Raw genomic sequence first — 21002 nt, 5'->3', positions numbered from 1 at the left:
TTGTCAGATGCACCTGTTCTTTGCAAATCGCACTGCCTTTTTCCTGCAGATGCTTAAAAAAAAAAGGCCAGTACCGGAGGGACGTGAAGACAAAAGTCATCCATCGCCCAGTAGAAGTTATTTCTCCAAGGAGAGGCCATGTACGGATTGAGTGTTGGCACCATGAACGTGACTTCCTTTGTAAATGGGGATCATTATTAAGTGGAAGCAAGCCGGAATTGCCACAGAGCCAAATTAAATAACCATCCATCAGTTCACTTATCCCTCAGTAATCTCCTCACATATTTATTTCTGCAAGAGTAAAATGTTATGTCCCGTCGCTCTGTCAAGGACCTGTGCCTGTACATAAAGGTGAAACATCTCATCTGGTGTAACTGTGTCCTGCCTGTTGATGTTACATGTGTCCTACATGGTCACCTTGAATTTCACTTGTGCTTTCTCGGCATTGTTGTTCTGATAAGCTGTACGCAGGAAATTCTAGAAATATTTTAATTATGATTTCTTTCCTACCCAGTGCTTGAAATGGAAAAATAGAAGTGCAGGTACTCTGTAGAAGAGTACCTGCTTATTTTTGAGAAGTGCCGGTTCGTTTCCAATTAAAAGTATTACGTTTTTCTCGAGAGGTGCAGGTACTCTCCCTCTAAAATTAAAAAGTGCCGGTACTCCGTACCGGACAGTACCGGCCCATTTAGAGCACTGTTCCTACCACTCCTGATGGGAGTTTGCAATATGCATTCACCAACTTTTGCCTGGAACCAAGTTACAACTTTACTTCTGAGCCTCCCCTCCACTCATTCATATACTACTCTCATGCTTAAGGGAGACATTTCTAGTAAAATTAAGCCCCCATATAGTCTCAATCGCTCAGTAGCAAACACCATTACATGTCCAGACGCGTGTCCTCTCATATAGCAATTGTCAATACTGGGCAGATGCTCCACATATCACCCAGTAATTCTCGGGACATGCCACGATTTACCACTGATCACTCATTACGTCCTGTGGGAATGAGATAATGTACTTTGAGGTTTCCCAGGCCCCTGCTGCTCCCTTCACGATGTTATGTTCATAGTGCTTCCACAGTTTCTATACTTTTAACACAGAATTGGCATGACTGGAAGAGTGTTTCATCACACCCATCATCCAACGAGGGGCCATGGAATGTTTGGGCTTCGACATTACACTCTTTTCTGCACAACAAAACCAATTTTGTCTGCAGAAAGGATAGAAAGTGCATTTGAAGTTTGCTTGTGTGTTCGTCTATCTGCCTGTTTGTTCATCTACCTGTACGTCTATAATCCTAGACATCTTCGTATTCCTGCCAGGGTGGAACGTGTCTTGGGTGTATCTACTTGAATTTTTTCTGTGTGTTGGAGTTTGAATGGTGGTCTGTGTGCAGGGGTCCCCGTATCTTTGATAGTTTGGGCTGATCGCTGCCTGTTTGGTTGCCTGAACACCTGGTTGACAGATTTTCTGGTGGGCTGTGTGACCGTGACAGGGTTGGTCTGTGGAAAAGTAGGTAACTTTTCTTGTGTTTGTGTGCTTAGCTGTCTCCGTGCACGTGTATGTACAAATATTACTGCCTTTTATCGATGTGTGCATGGATAGTGTTTCTCTTTGTGCGTGCACTATTTGTAAGTGAAACATATTGCTTTGTCAGTGTTTGTTTCCCCTTTGCGAGCCTTGTTGGTATCTGCATTGATGCCTTCAGCTCTCATCACTCCAGGGTTTAAAGAACCTACGTAGGCGCTACTCTAACTCGCCCCCCCTTCTGCCCTCAGTGGTGTGCTGTGGCTGGCTGGGCCCTCCAGCAAACGGGACCAAGGAAGGCACCTCGTACATTTTTAACTCCGATGTCAAATTCACGTGTAACCCTGGATTCATCATGTTCGGTTCACAAGTGAGAACCTGCCTGTCCAGTGGCGCATGGTCAGGAGAAGAGACTGAGTGCAAGACAGGTAAGAATGTGTCATTTTCTTCTTGGTTCACTTACTAATTTCTTGAAGGCCATTGCTTTGTTCTTTAGTACAAGAGGTAGGTTTTTCATCATGGTGAATGCACAAAAGGTTGTGCACTTTGAAACAAGAGGCTGTATGTAGATGTCAAATAGAGGTCATGAGAGGCATATATTCAACTCCTCTCTAGAAGGGTCTGTGTTCCCGATGCTTGGAAGCATGCAATTAGCCAGCCTGTATTGAAAAAGGAGTCCTTGGACTCAGATAAACCAGAAAACTATACTGCTTCCAGGGATAAGCAAAATCTTAGAGAAACTTTGAAATGGTTTTCACTCAAATTTTCTAGAAACCAACAATCAGTTGCACCACACATAAACAGGCTTCCGTGAAGGCTATAGAATGGAGACAGCTCTCCTGTTGGCCACTGAGGACCTGAAAAAGACTTTAGTCCATGGAGGCTCTGCTGCATTTATTCATCTTAATTTGAGCATGGCTTTTGACACTGCCTCACAGTCAGTCTTGAGTGACAGGTTGGAAGCAATAGGGATCTCAGAGACAACACTAAAATGGTTAACATCGTTCTTAGCCAACAGAAATGTCCAAGTAAATGAAGAGAATTTCTTGTCAGAAACACATAAGCTGTATTGTGGAGTACCACAGGCAGTGCTTAATTTGTAAATAAATACGTGCTGGTGCCCAAAGCCCTCCTCTTAAACACGCAGATGCTGCATTTAAATGTGAGAGCACAGAATACTGAGGCAGCGTAATCCTGAAGCCATCTCGGGCCTCTTTAATCCATTTACAGCCACTCCCTGACCCCTTCAGCTCACTCTAGCAGCTTTCTGCTTTCTCCCTTTGTGGCGCTTTTTCGTTTATCTCTTCCTCCTTCTTTCCCATATGTGTCTTGTGCTCGCAGCAAATGCTTAAGGCAGAAGAATAAGCGCCAGCCCTCAAAAATAAGTGCTGGTGCTCAGCACCGGAAAAAATAAGTACAAATTAAGCACTGACCACAGGGTTCTTTGCTAAGCCCTACGCTCTTCAATATATATGTTCGTCCTCTCTCGTATATCACCTGCTCCTACAGATTCACTATGGTATCGTACGCAGGCGACACACAGATTGTCGTTTCGTTGTCACCTGATACCAAGTCCACCTCTGAGAAGCTTACCACATGTATGGAACAGGTAGCTCGCTGGATGGCAGCAAGCCATTTAAAGCTTAACAGGAACAAAACAGAGGTGTTGATGGTTGGAAAAAAACCCTCGAAATGGGACAAACTATGCCCCCAACCCCCCGTTTGGGAGAACTCCATATTCCTAAACTTCAAGTCAACAGCTTTGGTGTCATCCTGGATAAGGATCTGAGGATCTGACCATGGTTTCTCAGGCGAATAAGGTATCAGGCACGTGCTTTGGGCTGCTAAGGCCCCTTAGTAAAATGCTGAAATGACTTCCTTTGGAGTGTCGGAGGATAGTCGTCAAAGGCCCAATTCTATCATGCCTGGACTATGGCAACTCCTTGTATCCGGGTAGCCCAGCATATGTCATAAAAAAACTGCAGGTTATACAAAAGGCTGCAGCGCGAGCATTATTAGGCTTACCAAAAAGGAACTCTGCTCGTCCATCGCTTGCAGAACTTCACTGGTTACTAATCAAAAGAAGAAATGAATTTAAGTCCTTATGCATTGCCCAAAGGTTAAAATACTCACCAGGCACACACATCCTACAGCATCTCATTACTGCACACATAGTCCCCAGAGCATTGAGACTAAACACCATCTCCCTTCTGGAACTCCCCAGAATTAAGAAAATAAGAGGAGGTGTTCGCTCATTTGCTTACCTCACTGCTAAACTACGGATGCTCTCCCTGTTCAGCTCATGTCGAACAACAATCTGTTAAGTTTTAGGAAGAAATTAAAAATGTACCTCTTCAGATAATTATAGAATTAAATCTTCCAGACAATCCTGAGTTTCAGTCAGCTCCTTCTGTCGGCAGCGGGAAGGCTGTTTTGGGTAGCTGTTGTACTCTTCAACACTATTTAACATAACATAACACATAACATATGCTATATTTGGGTTGTCCTTTAGTATTTCTGGCACTGTCCTTGTTACCATTGGTCACAGGGAGCATTAAGGCAGGGCAATAATTGTTAGTAGTAAGCCTTTAAGAGCTAAGTTTACTTTCTCTAACCTCTATTCCTTGCCTTTCCTATCCTTGCCCAGCACCAAATACAGTGCAATGCAGGGGCGGAGGGCGGTAAAAGCATTTACATGTGATGTTATCAGGGATTGAGTAGTGAAGATGTCACTTCTGGTATCCCTGGCTTTTTCACTGAGCTGCATGGTGATCAGCAGTTTTGCCGGTACACACTGTGGGCTTGCACACTGGGCATATCATGGACAGTCTGAGACAGAAACGAGCTGAAATCAGTGTCATGTGATCTCAGCAAGTGCTATCTGGAGCACCGTCTGACCCCCAGCTAAGGTTTAATCACTGTCTTGATGGCACTCCAACCTAGTACCATTTCATTTGGCACAAGGTTTGGGATACATCAGGACAAGAAGGAAGCCAGGGAGCAGCCAGTCACCCCATGCCTCCATGCCCATAGGTCAGTTGCTTCTGCAATGGTGAGACAAATACTTTTATCACTTTCACACTATTAGTTTTTCTCCTAAACCAGACCTCATCAGAGGAGAACGTTTTGACATATAGATTTGCTCCTTTCCCATAAAGTTTTATTGCTTATTCTTTAACCCCTTCCTCAAATAACAGTGTCTTTGAGATGGCCTTCTAGGCATTCTCGGTTGTTCATCAGCAAGTGGCAAGTGAGCCACAGGAGGTAATACAAGATAGGACAATTTACCCTGTTGCCACCTGACTGGGTAGTATGAAACATTCACAATTAGGCTGAACGATTCACTCCTAATAGCTGTGGCACCTATGCACTGCTGGATGAGTGATACATATTCCACAGCTGGTGGCCTAAAATCCTGGACATCCCTAATAGAAAATGGATGGTCAGGTGCATGAAAGCATGTATGAATAAGGATGAAAGCATGAATGAATAAACATCTGACCCTGGTGTGGATTGAGAAAGAACACGTGGCACCAAAACATGACCTCTGTTTGCTCATGCCAATGGGCTATCCCTACCATTAAATGCACAATAGAGATAATTGTTTTTTCTTTGAAGCAGGCAGATGCATTGTTCAAGATCTGAGGGGTTTTGGTATATCTGAAATTCCATTTGGAAGAGACCGGCATCCTGGGAGACTTGTCAGCAACCAAAATGCAATTTTATGATATCTATTCCAGATTTACCCACTTCCTGGGTTTAGTACTGAATTCCCATAAGGGCTGGCCTTTTCTCTATTCCCAAGAGAATAAAACCTTCAAAACTAAGATCTGATTTGGAACTTGGTAGTATTGAAAACTCTGCTGACTTCCAGAAGAATTACTAAATTGAGAGGAAATTCCAGTGCGATTTCCTCCTCCATACTAATAGAAGGAATTTATGTTAGTTCATTTGCATCAGGCTATAGCATTCCCTCAGAAAGTCTGAAGGGGTGCTATTGCCGGCTGAAAATCAAAATTCAGCTCCAAATCAGGTACAAAGCCTCAAGACTGGTGCCCTGATTCACAGTGAGCCTCCGGAGTCATGACAGAGGTTCCGCAGTCGTGGTAGAGTTTCACCACTTGTGGCAGAATCTGTGCAATGAGAAACTGCAGTGTGGAAATTCCACCACGATTGCGGAATCTGTAATGATTATACATGATATATTGAACCTGTAAAACTATAAGGTAGGGATTACATTGCTACTTTGCTTCCAAAATAAACATGATGTTTTGAAAGATTTATGAAAATGCAATACATTCACGGTTATATAATTTTAATGTACACAATGGAAATTATTTTTAGTAGTGCATGTAATTTTGATGTAAGTTTTAAAGTTTAATAATAAACCAATTCTTCCTCCTTCCCCCTAATCTCACTAGTACTAGAAGTGCACCTTGGTAACTGCACTTTATTAGCCATTCTAAGAGGCCAAAGCCCTACAAAGAAAGGGAGGCGACAGAGTAAGAGAAAGAAAGAGAGAAAGTGGGAGAGCGAGAGAGAAACAGAGAAAGACAGAGGGTGTGGTACGTCAGAATATCAATAAAAATATAGTTTGACATAATATTGTGGCCAAAATATTGTTTACGAAAATATTGCTCCATTGGGTGTAGATTTTCTATCACTAACTCCAATGGGGTCATATTTTTATAAAAAATGTATTAGACGCTATAATTGTGCTAAATGATATATGACGTTTAGGCCACATCGATAGAAGAGATAGAGAACAGAGCTGGTGAAGTTAAACTGTGGGTAAGTGGAAACTCGTCAGTATAAGACAGGTCCTCTGGCTGGATGAATCCTGTTGTCTACCTAATAATTTACTGAGAAGCAAGGATCCTCTATTTGTGGGGGGACTGACATATGGAATTGAAGAAACCACCTCTTCCCAAAGGATGGATGAAAGGAAGTAAGTAAGGGGTGGTTGACATAGACAAAGAGTGCATGTTACTCACAGAGCCCTGCAGAGAGCCTAGCTTCTAATCTAGGTTACTGTTATGCAGGCAATTAGGGAACAGGATAAAGGGAAGGCTACAAAATCTGAAACTTCCATAATGAACAAGTTAGTCCTTACACGCTACAGCGGTGCTGGCTCATGAAGGAACAAGGACTGAGGCTAAGGGTGGCCCATGGGCCCCATTTAGATCTCAGAAACCCAATGGAAGACCCTCAAATTGTAGGTGAAAATTCGCAGTCTGAAATAGATTCTACAGGATACGTTGCCTTCATCATACCTCATCGTTAAGCAGATCAGGCAGCACATTCTCCTTGTCAGTCAGCATATTCCTCAAAAGACTGAATGGGTTTTTCTATTGCCACCAAACTCTAAATTTGACCGAGGAGTGAAGGAGGATCCATTAGTAGTACAAACCTAGAGGTACAGCTGTGACTTGCCTAGTAGTACACGCTTCAGCATTTTTCAAGACGTGCTCCATTGGAATGTATGGTTTCTTCCAGCCGCTGAAGTCCCATTGAAAGCAATACCATTAAATCAATATTCGTAAAATGAAATGAGAATAGCTGTTGACAGCAAAGGATATAGGGACAGGAAGTTCATCCTTCAGAACTCGAGCAAATTAGTCACTGGTTGCGTCCATTTTTCTCTTGCTAAGCTATTCATAATGCATGAATCTTTCATCACATGTAACTATTTCCTTTTTCTTGTTTTCACTGCATTGCCCAAACATATTTTTTCTGGCAGGTGTAGCTCATTCCTGTGCAGGGCAGTGTGGTCGCAACATACTCGGCTGCTCCTGTAGACCCACCTGTGAGAACCTTGGAACGTGCTGCCCAGATTACAAAAGGTTCTGCATCCAGATTGCACCACAGTCCGGGATCCTCTTAGGGGGGACAGACATTGTGGTGCTCAATGTGACTTTTGATGTCGCCTCGAACATAACTTGTAGGTAAGTGTACCATTTCTGTTCAATCAAGACCACACAAACTGATAGTCATCCAGCTCAGAACAAACTACAGCATTGTTTTTGTAAATGTTTGTAAAATCTGAGTGACGTGGGTTGTTACACAGAGCATTATTGTGGGATTTGACCTTCTGAAAAATATTTACATTTTAAATTGTCTTTTAAAGTGTTTTGCAATGTGGGAAGACTGCATTCATTTGAGCTTCCTGCAGGCAACGTTTGTTTTAGGGGAATTAACAGTAAATACCGACCCAGCAGACAAAACAGGTCCACAAACGACCAAAACCAGCTCACACACTGACCATTCAGACCAGTCCTATAGGCCAGTCCGACCCTAACATTATTATTCAAGGTGCACTCAGCTACTGATGCGTTTTGTTAGAAACACTCTTGCCACAACCCAGACTTTTTGCTGTTCCTTCTTTAACCCCTTCGCTGCCAGGCCTTTTCCCCCTCCTGTGCCGAGCCTTTTTTTGGCTATTTGGAGCAGTTCGCGCTTAGGCCCTCATAACTTTTTGTTCACATAAGCTACCCACGCCAAATTTGCGTCCTTTTTTTCCAACATCCTAGGGATTCTAGAGGTACTCAGACTTTGTGGGTTCCCCAGAAGGAGGCTAAGAAATTAGCCAAAAAAGAGTGAAAATTTCGTTTTTTTCAAAAAAATTGGGAAAATGGGCTGCAGAAGAAGGCTTGTGGTTTTTTCCCTGAAAAGGGCATCAACAAAGGGTTTGCGGTGATAAAATCACCAGCTTCCCAGCTTTCAGGAACAGGCAGCCTTGAATCAGAAAACCCAATTTTTCAACACAATTTTGGCATTTTACTGGGACATACCCCATTTTTACGATTTTTTGTGCTTTCAGCCTCCTTCCAGTCAGTGACAGAAATGGGCATGAAACCAACGCTGGATCCCAGAAACCGCAACATTTTTGAAAAGTAGACAAAAATCTGAATTCAGCAAGGGGTCATTTGTGTAGATCCTACAAGGGTTTCCTACAGAAAATAACAACTGAAAAAGAAAAATATTGAAATTGAGGTGAAAAAAACATCAATTTTTCTCTACGTTTTACTCTGTAACTTTTTCCAGCAATGTCAGATTTTCGAAAGCAATATACCGTTACGTCTGCTGGACTCTTCTGGTTGCTGGGATATATAGGGCTTATAGGTTCATCAAGAACTCTAGCTACCCAGAGCCAATAAATGACCTGCACCCTGCAGTGGGTTTTCAATCTATGCCGGGTATACAGCAATTCATTTGCTGAAATATAAAGAGTAAAAAATAGCTATCAAGAAAACCTTTGTATTTCCAAAATGGGCACAAGATAAGGTGTTGAGAAGCAGTGGTTATTTGCACATCTCTGAATTCCGGGGTGCCCATACTAGCATGTGAATTACAGGGCATTTCTCAAATAGACGTCTTTTTTACACACTGTCTTACATTTGGAAGGAAAAAATGTAGAGAAAGACAAGGGGCAATAACACTTGTTTTGCTATTCTATGTTCCCCCAAGTCTCCCGATAAAAATGATACCTCACTTGTGTGGGTAGGCCTAGCGCCCGCGACAGGATATGCCCCAAAACACAACGTGGACACATCACAGAAAACAGAGGTGTTTTTTTGCAAAGTGCCTACCTGTAGATTTTGGCCTGTAGCTCAGCCGCCACCTAGGGAAACCTACCAAACCTTTGCATTTCTGAAAACTAGAGACCTAGGGGAATCCAAGATGGGGTGACTTGTGTGGCTCGGACCAGGTTCTGTTACCCAGTATCCTTTGCAAACCTCCAAATGTGGCTAAAAAAACACATGTTCCTCACATTTCTGTGGCAGAAAGTTCTGGAATCTGAGAGGAGCCACGAATTTCCTTCCCCCCAGCGTTCCCCTACGTCTCCCGATAAAAATGATACCTCACTTGTGTGGGTAGGCCTAGCGCCCGCGACAGGAAACGCCCCAAAGCGCAACGTGGACACAGCCAAATTGGTGAAGGAAAACAGAGGTGTTTTTTGCAAAGTGCCTACCTGTAGATTTTGGCCTGTAGCTCAGCCGCCACCTAGGGAAACCTACCAAACCTGTGCATTTCTGAAAACTAGAGACCTAGGGGAATCCAAGATGGGGTGACTTGTGTGGCTCGGACCAGGTTCTGTTACCCAGAATCCTTTGCAAACCTCAAAATGTGGCTAAAAAAACACATGTTCCTCACATTTCTGTGGCAGAAAGTTCTGGAATCTGAGAGGAGCCACGAATTTCCTTCCACCCAGTGTTCCCCCACGTCTCCCGATAAAAATGATACCTCACTTGTGTGGGTAGGCCTAGCGCCCGCGACAGGAAACGCCCCAAAGCGCAACGTGGACACAGCCAAATTGGTGAAGGAAAACAGAGGTGTTTTTTGCAAAGTGCCTACCTGTAGATTTTGGCCTGTAGCTCAGCCGCCACCTAGGGAAACCTACCAAACCTGTGCATTTCTGAAAACTAGAGACCTAGGGGAATCCAAGATGGGGTGACTTGTGTTGCTCGGACCAGGTTCTGTTACCCAGAATCCTTTGCAAACCTCAAAATTTGGCTAAAAAAACACATGTTCCTCACATTTCTGTGGCAGAAAGTTCTGGAATCTGAGAGGAGCCACGAATTTCCTTCCCCCCAGCGTTCCCCCACGTCTCCCGATAAAAATGATACCTCACTTGTGTGGGTAGGCCTAGCGCCCGCGACAGGAAACGCCCCAAAGCGCAACGTGGACACAGCCAAATTGGGGAAGGAAAACAGAGGTGTTTTTTGCAAAGGGCCTACCTGTAGATTTTGGCCTGTAGCTCAGCCGCCACCTAGGGAAACCTACCAAACCTGTGCATTTCTGAAAACTAGAGACCTAGGGGAATCCAAGATGGGGTGACTTGTGTGGCTCGGACCAGGTTCTGTTACCCAGAATCCTTTGCAAACCTCAAAATGTGGCTAAAAAAACACATGTTCCTCACATTTCTGTGGCAGAAAGTTCTGGAATCTGAGAGGAGCCATGAATTTCCTTCCACCCAGCGTTCCCCCACGTCTCCCGATAAAAATGATACCTCACTTGTGTGGGTAGGCCTAGCGCCCGCGACAGGAAACGCCCCAAAGCGCAACGTGGACACAGCCAAATTGGTGAAGGAAAACAGAGGTGTTTTTTGCAAAGTGCCTACCTGTAGATTTTGGCCTGTAGCTCAGCCGCCACCTAGGGAAACCTACCAAACCTGTGCATTTCTGAAAACTAGAGACCTAGGGGAATCCAAGATGGGGTGACTTGTGTGGCTCGGACCAGGTTCTGTTACCCAGAATCCTTTGCAAACCTCAAAATGTGGCTAAAAAAACACATGTTCCTCACATTTCTGTGGCAGAAAGTTCTGGAATCTGAGAGGAGCCACGAATTTCCTTCCCCTCAGCGTTCCCCCACGTCTCCCGATAAAAATGATACCTCACTTGTGTGGGTAGGCCTAGCGCCCGCGACAGGAAACGCCCCAAAGCGCAACGTGGACACAGCCAAATTGGGGAAGGAAAACAGAGGTGTTTTTTGCAAAGGGCCTACCTGTAGATTTTGGCCTGTAGCTCAGTCGCCACCTAGGGAAACCTACCAAACCTGTGCATTTCTGAAAACTAGAGACCTAGGGGAATCCAAGATGGGGTGACTTGTGTGGCTCGGACCAGGTTCTGTTACCCAGAATCCTTTGCAAACCTCAAAATTTGGCTAAAAAAACACATGTTCCTCACATTTCTGTGGCAGAAAGTTCTGGAATCTGAGAGGAGCCACGAATTTCCTTCCCCCCAGCGTTCCCCCACGTCTCCCGATAAAAATGATACCTCACTTGTGTGGGTAGGCCTAGCGCCCGCGACAGGAAACGCCCCAAAGCGCAACGTGGACACAGCCAAATTGGGGAAGGAAAACAGAGGTGTTTTTTGCAAAGGGCCTACCTGTAGATTTTGGCCTGTAGCTCAGCCGCCACCTAGGGAAACCTACCAAACCTGTGCATTTCTGAAAACTAGAGACCTAGGGGAATCCAAGATGGGGTAACTTGTGTGGCTCGGACCAGGTTCTGTTACCCAGAATCCTTTGCAAACCTCAAAATTTGGCTAAAAAAACACATGTTCCTCACATTTCTGTGGCAGAAAGTTCTGGAATCTGAGAGGAGCCACGAATTTCCTTCCACCCAGCGTTCCCCCACGTCTCCCGATAAAAATGATACCTCACTTGTGTGGGTAGGCCTAGCGCCCGCGACAGGAAACGCCCCAAAGCGCAACGTGGACACAGCCAAATTGGTGAAGGAAAACAGAGGTGTTTTTTGCAAAGTGCCTACCTGTAGATTTTGGCCTGTAGCTCAGCCGCCACCTAGGGAAACCTACCAAACCTGTGCATTTCTGAAAACTAGAGACCTAGGGGAATCCAAGATGGGGTGACTTGTGTGGCTCGGACCAGGTTCTGTTACCCAGAATCCTTTGCAAACCTCAAAATGTGGCTAAAAAAACACATGTTCCTCACATTTCTGTGGCAGAAAGTTCTGGAATCTGAGAGAAGCCACGAATTTCCTTCCACCCAGCGTTCCCCCACGTCTCCCGATAAAAATGATACCTCACTTGTGTGGGTAGGCCTAGCGCCCGCGACAGGAAACGCCCCAAAGCGCAACGTGGACACAGCCAAATTGGTGAAGGAAAACAGAGGTGTTTTTTGCAAAGTGCCTACCTGTAGATTTTGGCCTGTAGCTCAGCCGCCACCTAGGGAAACCTACCAAACCTGTGCATTTCTGAAAACTAGAGACCTAGGGGAATCCAAGATGGGGTGACTTGTGTGGCTCGGACCAGGTTCTGTTACCCAGAATCCTTTGCAAACCTCAGAATTTGGCTAAAAAAACACATGTTCCTCACATTTCTGTGGCAGAAAGTTCTGGAATCTGAGAGGAGCCACGAATTTCCTTCCCCCCAGCGTTCCCCCACGTCTCCCGATAAAAATGATACCTCACTTGTGTGGGTAGGCCTAGCGCCCGCGACAGGAAACGCCCCAAAGCGCAACGTGGACGCAGCCAAATTGGGGAAGGAAAACAGTGGTGTTTTTTGCAAAGTGCCTACCTGTAGATTTTGGCCTGTAGCTCAGCCGCCACCTAGGGAAACCTACCAAACCTGTGCATTTCTGAAAACTAGAGACCTAGGGGAATCCAAGATGGGGTGACTTGTGTGGCTCGGACCAGGTTCTGTTACCCAGAATCCTTTGCAAACCTCAAAATGTGGCTAAAAAAACACATGTTCCTCACATTTCTGTGGCAGAAAGTTCTGGAATCTGAGAGGAGCCACGAATTTCCTTCCACCCAGCGTTCCCCCACGTCTCCCGATAAAAATGATACCTCACTTGTGTGGGTAGGCCTAGCGCCCGCGACAGGAAACGCCTCAAAGCGCAACGTGGACACAGCCAAATTGGTGAAGGAAAACAGAGGTGTTTTATGCAAAGTGCCTACATGTAGATTTTGGCCTGTAGCTCAGCCGCCACCTAGGGAAACCTACCAAACCTGTGCATTTCTGAAAACTAGAGTCCTAGGGGAATCCAAGATGGGTGACTTGTGTGGCTCGGACCAGGTTCTGTTACCCAGAATCCTTTGCAAACCTCAAAATGTGGCTAAAAAAACACATGTTCCTCACATTTCTGTGGCAGAAAGTTCTGGAATCTGAGAGGAGCCACGAATTTCCTTCCACCCAGCGTTCCCCCACGTCTCCCGATAAAAATGATACCTCACTTGTGTGGGTAGGCCTAGCGCCCGCGACAGGAAACGCCCCAAAGCGCAACGTGGACACAGCCAAATTGGTGAAGGAAAACAGAGGTGTTTTTTGCAAAGTGCCTACCTGTAGATTTTGGCCTGTAGCTCAGCCGCCACCTAGGGAAACCTACCAAACCTGTGCATTTCTGAAAACTAGAGACCTAGGGGAATCCAAGATGGGTGACTTGTGTGGCTCGGACCAGGTTCTGTTACCCAGAATCCTTTGCAAACCTCAAAATTTGGCAAAAAAAAACACATGTTCCTCACATTTCTGTGGCAGAAAGTTCTGGAATCTGAGAGGAGCCACGAATTTCCTTCCCCCCAGCGTTCCCCCACGTCTCCCGATAAAAATGATACCTCACTTGTGTGGGTAGGCCTAGCGCCCGCGACAGGAAACGCCCCAAAGCGCAACGTGGACACAGCCAAATTGGGGAAGGAAAACAGAGGTGTTTTTTGCAAAGTGCCTACCTGTAGATTTTGGCCTGTAGCTCAGCCGCCACCTAGGGAAACCTACCAAACCTGTGCATTTCTGAAAACTAGAGACCTAGGGGAATCCAAGATGGGGTGACTTGTGTGGCTCGGACCAGGTTCTGTTACCCAGAATCCTTTGCAAACCTCAAAATGTGGCTAAAAAAACACATGTTCCTCACATTTCTGTGGCAGAAAGTTCTGGAATCTGAGAGGAGCCACGAATTTCCTTCCACCCAGCGTTCCCCCACGTCTCCCGATAAAAATGATACCTCACTTCTGTGGGTAGGCCTAGCGCCCGCGACAGGAAACGCCCCAAAGCGCAACGTGGACACAGCCAAATTGGTGAAGGAAAAAAGAGGTGTTTTTTGCAAAGTGCCTACCTGTAGATTTTGGCCTGTAGCTCAGCCGCCACCTAGGGAAACCTACCAAACCTGTGCATTTCTGAAAACTAGAGACCTAGGGGAATCCGAGATGGGGTGACTTGTGTGGCTCGGACCAGGTTCTGTTACCCAGAATCCTTTGCAAACCTCAAAATTTGGCTAAAAAAACACATGTTCCTCACATTTCTGTGGCAGAAAGTTCTGGAATCTGAGAGGAGCTACGAATTTCCTTCCACCCAGCGTTCCCCCACGTCTCCCGATAAAAATGATACCTCACTTGTGTGGGTAGGCCTAGCGCCCGCGACAGGAAACGCCCCAAAGCGCAACGTGGACACATCACATTTTTTCATTGAAAACAGTGCCTACCTGTAGATTTTGGCCTCTAGCTCAGCCGGCACCTAGGGTAACCTACCAAACCTGTGCATTTCTGAAAAGTAGAGACCTAGGGGAATCCAAGATGGGGTGACTTGTGTGGCTCGGACCAGGTTATGTTACCCAGAATCCTTTGCAAACCTCAAATTCTGTCTAAAAAAACACATTCTCCACACATTTCGGTGACAGAAAGTTCTGGAATCTGAGTGGAGCAACACATTTCCTTCCACCCAGCGTTCCCCCAAGTCTCCCGATAAAAATGATACCTCACTTGTGTGGGTGGGCCAGGTGCCTGCAACAGAATAAGGCCCAAAACTTGTAGAGATAGAGGGGATAGCACAGCAAGTTTATAAGGACATATTCTTTTATACATCGTTAGACTGACTCTGCTTTGGGGACCCACATAAGTGAGGTGTCATTTTACTTGGGAGGCTGAGGGGAACACTGGGGAGTAGGAATTTTGTGCTGGAGTGGTGATCCTACGAAGAAAAGTCAGGAAAATATGCTTTTTTTAAGCACATTGAGGTTTACAGAGGAGTCTGGGTAAGAAAATGTTGGGGGAACCACGCAAGCCACACCTCCCTGGACTCCTTGGGGTGTCTAGTTTTATAAAATGTCTGGGTTTGGTAGGTTTCCCTAGATGAAGGCCGCACACAGGACCAAAAACATAGGTGCCCTCTCCCCCCCCAAACACAGGTAGTTTTGTAATATATCGTTTTGATGTGCCCACAAAAAAAACCAAATAAAAAAAAAACCCTGGCGTTCTAGTAGTTTCTGCCCCCCTTGGGGGCAGACCAGCCTAAAAATTATAGGCTGATCTGTCTCCAAGGGGTGCAGAAATGGCCTGGGTACATGTGCCCCCAAAGTGGGGGGCGACCCTTGCCCAAGGCCCCACCCATCCACTAACACACACACACACACACTATCCCTGGTGTCTAAGTGGCTTCTGCCCCCCTTGGGGGCAGGTGGGCCTAAGAAAATAGGCCCATCTGCCCCCAGGGGGTGTAGAAATGGGCAACAGGTCAATGCCCCCCTTGGGGGGGCGCCCCGTGACCAAGGGGACGCCCCCCACAAAAATAAACAAATAAAAAAAAATCCCTGGCGTTCTAGTAGTTTCTGCCCCCCTTGGGGGCAGACCAGCCTAAAAATAATAGGCTGATCTGTCTCCAAGGGGTGCAGAAATGGCCTGGGTACATGTGCCCCCAAAGTGGGGGGCGACCCTTGCCCAAGGCCCCACCCATCCACTAACACACACACACACACACACACACACACTATCCCTGGTGTCTAAGTGGCTTCTGCCCCCCTTGGGGGCAGGTGGGCCTAAGAAAATAGGCCCATCTGCCCCCAGGGGGTGTAGAAATGGGCAACAGGTCAATGCCCCCCTTGGGGGGGCGCCCCGTGACCAAGGGGACGCCCCCCCCACAAAAATAAACAAATAAAAAAAAATCCCTGGCGTTCTAGTAGTTTCTGCCCCCCTTGGGGGCAGACCAGCCTAAAAATAATAGGCTGATCTGTCTCCAAGGGGTGCAGAAATGGCCTGGGTACATGTGCCCCCAAAGTGGGGGGCGACCCTTGCCCAAGGCCCCACCCATCCACTAACACACACACACACACACACACACACACACACACACTATCCCTGGTGTCTAAGTGGCTTCTGCCCCCCTTGGGGGCAGGTGGGCCTAAGAAAATAGGCCCATCTGCCCCCAGGGGGTGTAGAAATGGGCAACAGGTCAATGCCCCCCTTGGGGGGGCGCCCCGTGACCAAGGGGACGCCCCCCCACAAAAATAAACAAATAAAAAAAAATCCCTGGCGTTCTAGTAGTTTCTGCCCCCCTCGGGGGCAGACCAGCCTAAAAATAATAGGCTGATCTGTCTCCAAGGGGTGCAGAAATGGCCTGGGTACATGTGCCCCCAAAGTGGGGGGCGACCCTTGCCCAAGGCCCCACCCATCCACTAACACACACACACACACACACACACACACACACACACACTATCCCTGGTGTCTAAGTGGCTTCTGCCCCCCTTGGGGGCAGGTGGGCCTAAGAAAATAGGCCCATCTGCCCCCAGGGGGTGTAGAAATGGGCAACAGGTCAATGCCCCCCTTGGGGGGGCGCCCCGTGACCAAGGGGACGCCCCCCACAAAAATAAACAAATAAAAAACAATCCCTGGCGTTCTAGTAGTTTCTGCCCCCCTTGGGGGCAGACCAGCCTAAAAATAATAGGCTGATCTGCCCTCAAGGGGGGCAGAAATGGCCCTAAAAGACATGCCCCCCAAAGGGGAGCGACCCTTGCCCAAGGGGGCGCCCCCCCATCCACTACACACACAATCCCTGGTGCCTAAGTGGCTTCTGCCCCCCTTGGGGGCAGATGGACCTAAAAAAAATAGGCCGATTTGCCCCCAAGGGGGGCAGGAAAGGCCAACAGTTCTCTGCCCCCTTGGGGGGGCGCCCCTTGCCCAAGGGGGCACCCCCCCCCACATAAATACACATAAAAATAAAAAACCCTGGTGATCTAGTGTTTTCTGCCCCCCTTGGGGGCAGATCTGGCTAAAAAGTAGCCAATCTGCCCTCAAGGGGGGCAGAAATGGCCCAAAAAGACATGCCCCCCAAAGGGGAGCGACCCTTGCCCAAGGGGGCGCCCCCCCATCCACTACACACACAATCCCTGGTGCCTAAGTGGCTTCTGCCCCCCTTGGGGGCAGATGGACCTAAAAAAAATAGGCCGATCTGCCCCCAAGGGGGGCAGAAAAGGCCAACAGTTCTCTGCCCCCTTGGGGGGGGGCGCCCCTTGCCCAAGGGGGCACCCCCAACACATAAATGCAAAAAAATAAAATAATCCCTGGTGATCTAGTGTTTTCTGCCCCCCTTGGGGGCAGATCTGGCTGAAAAGTAGCCAATCTGTCCCCAAGGGGGGCAGAAATGGCCGTAGTAATGGCCCCCCTAAAGGGGAGCGACCCTTGCCCAAGGGGCCGCTCCCCGCGTGCCAAAAACAGTAAAAAACAATGAAGAAAACAAATCCCTGGTGTCTAGTGGGCATTCCTGCTGCCCGATCGCAATGCGATCGGGCAGCAGGAATGCTCAAAGAGACACCGGGGAAAAGGAAAAGCCTTTCCTTTTCCCCGGTGCCTCTTTAGCCCCAACCCCCCACCCACCGGGAAGAGGAACTCACCTCTTCTATCGTCGCCGCACAGGAAGCAAATGGCTTCCTGTGCGGCGAGGATCCCATAATGAAGTCAGCGCGCGATCGCGCGCTGACGTCATTATGGGGGGTTGGGGGGGTCGGGGGCGGAAGGGGAAGGGCTTCCCCTTCCATCCCCGACTTTGGGGGGTGGGAGGGAAGCACACAGAGGGAGCGAGAGCGCTCCCTCTGGGCTGTGTGCCGAGGACGTAGTGGTTACGTCCTCGGCACAGCAGCACTGTGCCGCGGGACGTAACCACTACGTCCGCGGCACAGAAGGGGTTAAAATTCATGCTTATAGTGACACCCGTGATAACACGAGTTTCTGTTACTCACTCGTACTGCAGATGAAGAGTTTTACCCTCCCCCACCCACATCTTTAGTTTTATGTTGTTTTTGCCCTCCGACCTGATTTCACATTCCTCCCTCTACATGACAATAGTTTCCTTTCAACAGCACCTATTACAGTAATCTCAATGTCTCCCCCTCTACCGTAATTTCATGTCACTTGTACCTTTAAGTGCAATCAGTCATTTTCCTCCCTAGTATTTCCCTAATATGACGATAGTGCTGCAACACAACTTTAAGGGAGTGAAAAACAAATGGCCTGAAAATGCATTCACAAGTGACCTGGCTGCCTTTTGTTTTGTTGCAGCAGGACTGCTCTCTCTGAGAAGCTCTGTCCATACAGTGCATTGTGGTTATCCCAGAACATACCACAGTAATATAAAGAAAGTGCTGCAGAGTTTTATACAAAGTCAATTCCTTGGATTGTGTATTTTCTGCAGATATCAAGGCATAGTGGTTTTATTTACTCTTTCTAGATTCGGGGATAATAGCTTTACCAAAGGACACGTTGACATAGATGGCACTGCGCACTGCATCTCACCAATGTTGTATGAGACCGGTCGGATCCCGTTTGCAATGTCTGTAGATGGAGGCGCTTCATATCCCTATTCCAGCTCCTGGATTTCAGGTAAATGCTCGTACTCGCTTGCTTACATAGAGCTTTGTTCTAATTTATTAAGTGTTGCATATGCATCTGTGCTGTGTTGTCCAGTTACTGGGGTACATCATTGTTAGAAATGGGGATCTCTAGTTGGTAGCAGTTTGCACCCTGTCCAAGTAAGGACCCTCACTCTAGTCAGGGTAAGGGAGTCACACAGTTAAGATAACCTCTGCTCACCCCCTTGCTAACTTAGCACGAGCAGCCCAGCTTATCTCAGAGGCAATGTGTAAAGTATTCGTACACACATAGTAACACAATGAAAACACTACAAAAGGACTCCACACCAGTTTAGAAAAAATAACCAATATTTATCTGAGTAAAAAAAAGACTAAAACCCAATACGCACAAATAAAGATAAAAATTGTCAAATATGAAATGTAGTTTAGTGCTTAGAAACACAATACGACTTGACGGAGTTGCTTCGAACAGTCCGGCACTGACCGTGAGGTAGCTCAGCCCGGCTATGGAGTCGTATAGACCTCGGTTACAGTACCTTGGAAAGCGATGAGGAAACAAAGACGTTGCATGGTGTCGGGGAGGTGAGGCATTGCTAAAGCCAGTGTGACGTCAGTTCCTTCCTACCACTGGGGAGGTAAGGTGCTGGTTCCTTACTGGCAGGCAGGGAAGGTGAGGCATCAGTTTCTTGCAGTTTCAGGGGAGGAAATGTGGCTTAGGCAGCAAGGAGTTGTCCCACACAACACAGTGGGGTTGAAGAATCCAGCAGGCCAAGACGGGAGAAATTGACTTTGCGGTGTTGTGATTACATCACTGGGCCACAGGTGCTGCAGCAAAGTCAGAGTCGGGTGTCATGGACGTCAGTGACACAGCACTCTGGACTCATGCTGTGGCGGGACTTTGGAGGTGTGGCGACAGTATCATGGCCTGCGCTGTTGGTCGTGGTCATTGCATTCAGCAACGACCAGGGCTCCGGTGCTAGGTCGGGGAGTGGCACCATTTCCAAAGTCGCTCTAGAAATCGATGTACCAGTTTCTTCCTGGTTGCACCAGAGCTCACTTCCAAGGGCCCAGGAACTGGATTTGGCTTCACTTGGCTAGTCAGGACTCTCAGCAACAGAGGCCAGGTGCTGGCAGATGAAGTCTTTGTTGGCGCTGAGACTTCTTAACAGAAGGCAAGCCCAGTTCAAGCCATTGGCGAACCTTGGAAAGCAGGATGTACAAAGCAAAGTCCAGTACTTTCACTCCCAGGAAAGAAGCAGCAAGCAGCAGGTCAGCACAACAAAGCAGCAGGCAGACTGGCAATCCCTCCTACAGCATCCAGCACTTCTTCCTGGCAGAATGTCTTCAGTCCAGAAGTGTCAAGAAGTCAGAGGTCCAGAACTTATTCTCATTTCTGTCTTCGAAGTAGGCAAACTTCAAAGAGAAGTCTCTGTAGTGCACAAGACCCTGCCTTTCCACGCCCTGGCCCCACACACACTCCATGGGGTTGGAGAATGCTTTGTGGGAGGACAGTCAGAGTCAGTGCTTAATTTGTAAATAAAAAGATGCCGGTACCTAAAGCTCTGCTCTTAAACACGCAGCTGCTGCAATTAAATGTGTGAACAGGGAATACTGAGGCGCCGTAATCCTGAAGCCATCTCGGGCCTCCTCAATCCATATAAAGCCACTCCCTGCCCCTTTTGCTCACTCTTGCAATTTTTTACTTTCTTGCTTTGTGACGCTTTTTCATTTTTCCCTTCCTCCGCCTTCCCCATATATGTCTTTTGCTCGCACAAATGCTTGAGGCAGAAGAGTAAGCCCTGGCCCTCAAAAAGAAGTGCCGGTGCTCAGCACCGGAAACAGCAAGCAAAAATTAAGCACTGGTCAGAGTCCTATTCTGCTGCAAGTGTCAGCTCCTCCCAACACTCTAGCTCAGGAAGACCCATCAGCCTGGTGATGGGCCATCAGGATATGCAGGGCACACCTCAGCCAGCTCTCTTTGTGTGACTGTCTAGAGTGAATACCACAAACAACTCAACTGTTGTCCTGACCTAGACATGTATTCAGCAGACAGGCAGTGGCACAGCATGGTTAAGCAAGAAAATGCCCACTTTCCAAAAGTGACATTTTCAAACATCCAATTCAAAAACCAACTTCACCAAAAGATATATTTTTTAATTGTGAGTTCAGAGATCCTAAACTCCACATCTCTATCTGCTCCCACTAGAAAATTGCACTTAACAGATATTTCAAGGCAATCCCCATGTTACCCTATGGGAGAGAAAGGTCTTGCTATAGTGAAAAACGAAATTAGTAGTATTTCACTAACAGGACATGTAAAACACATCAGTACATGTCCTACCCTTTAAATACACTGCACCCTGCTCTTAGGCCTACCTTAG

At 47.1% G+C, this 21002-nt stretch overlaps 1 protein-coding gene across 3 annotated transcripts in view; it reads left to right on the top strand.

The window, feature by feature from the left end:
• LOC138266092 (uncharacterized) overlaps positions 1-21002 on the top strand; it is an 896417-nt gene that overhangs the window by 250236 nt on the left and 625179 nt on the right. For all 3 annotated transcript variants that reach the window (XM_069214468.1, XM_069214470.1, XM_069214469.1), the window contains exons 13-15: positions 1782-1958; positions 7271-7475; positions 18480-18631. In XM_069214468.1, the coding sequence (XP_069070569.1) occupies positions 1782-1958; positions 7271-7475; positions 18480-18631 (534 nt within the window). The remainder of the gene's footprint in view (positions 1-1781; positions 1959-7270; positions 7476-18479; positions 18632-21002) is intronic.

This window comes from Pleurodeles waltl, chromosome 11 (assembly GCF_031143425.1).
Source record: "Pleurodeles waltl isolate 20211129_DDA chromosome 11, aPleWal1.hap1.20221129, whole genome shotgun sequence".
NCBI classification, from domain to species: Eukaryota; Metazoa; Chordata; class Amphibia; order Caudata; family Salamandridae; genus Pleurodeles; species Pleurodeles waltl.
This window is presented reverse-complemented; position numbering and strand designations above follow the sequence as displayed.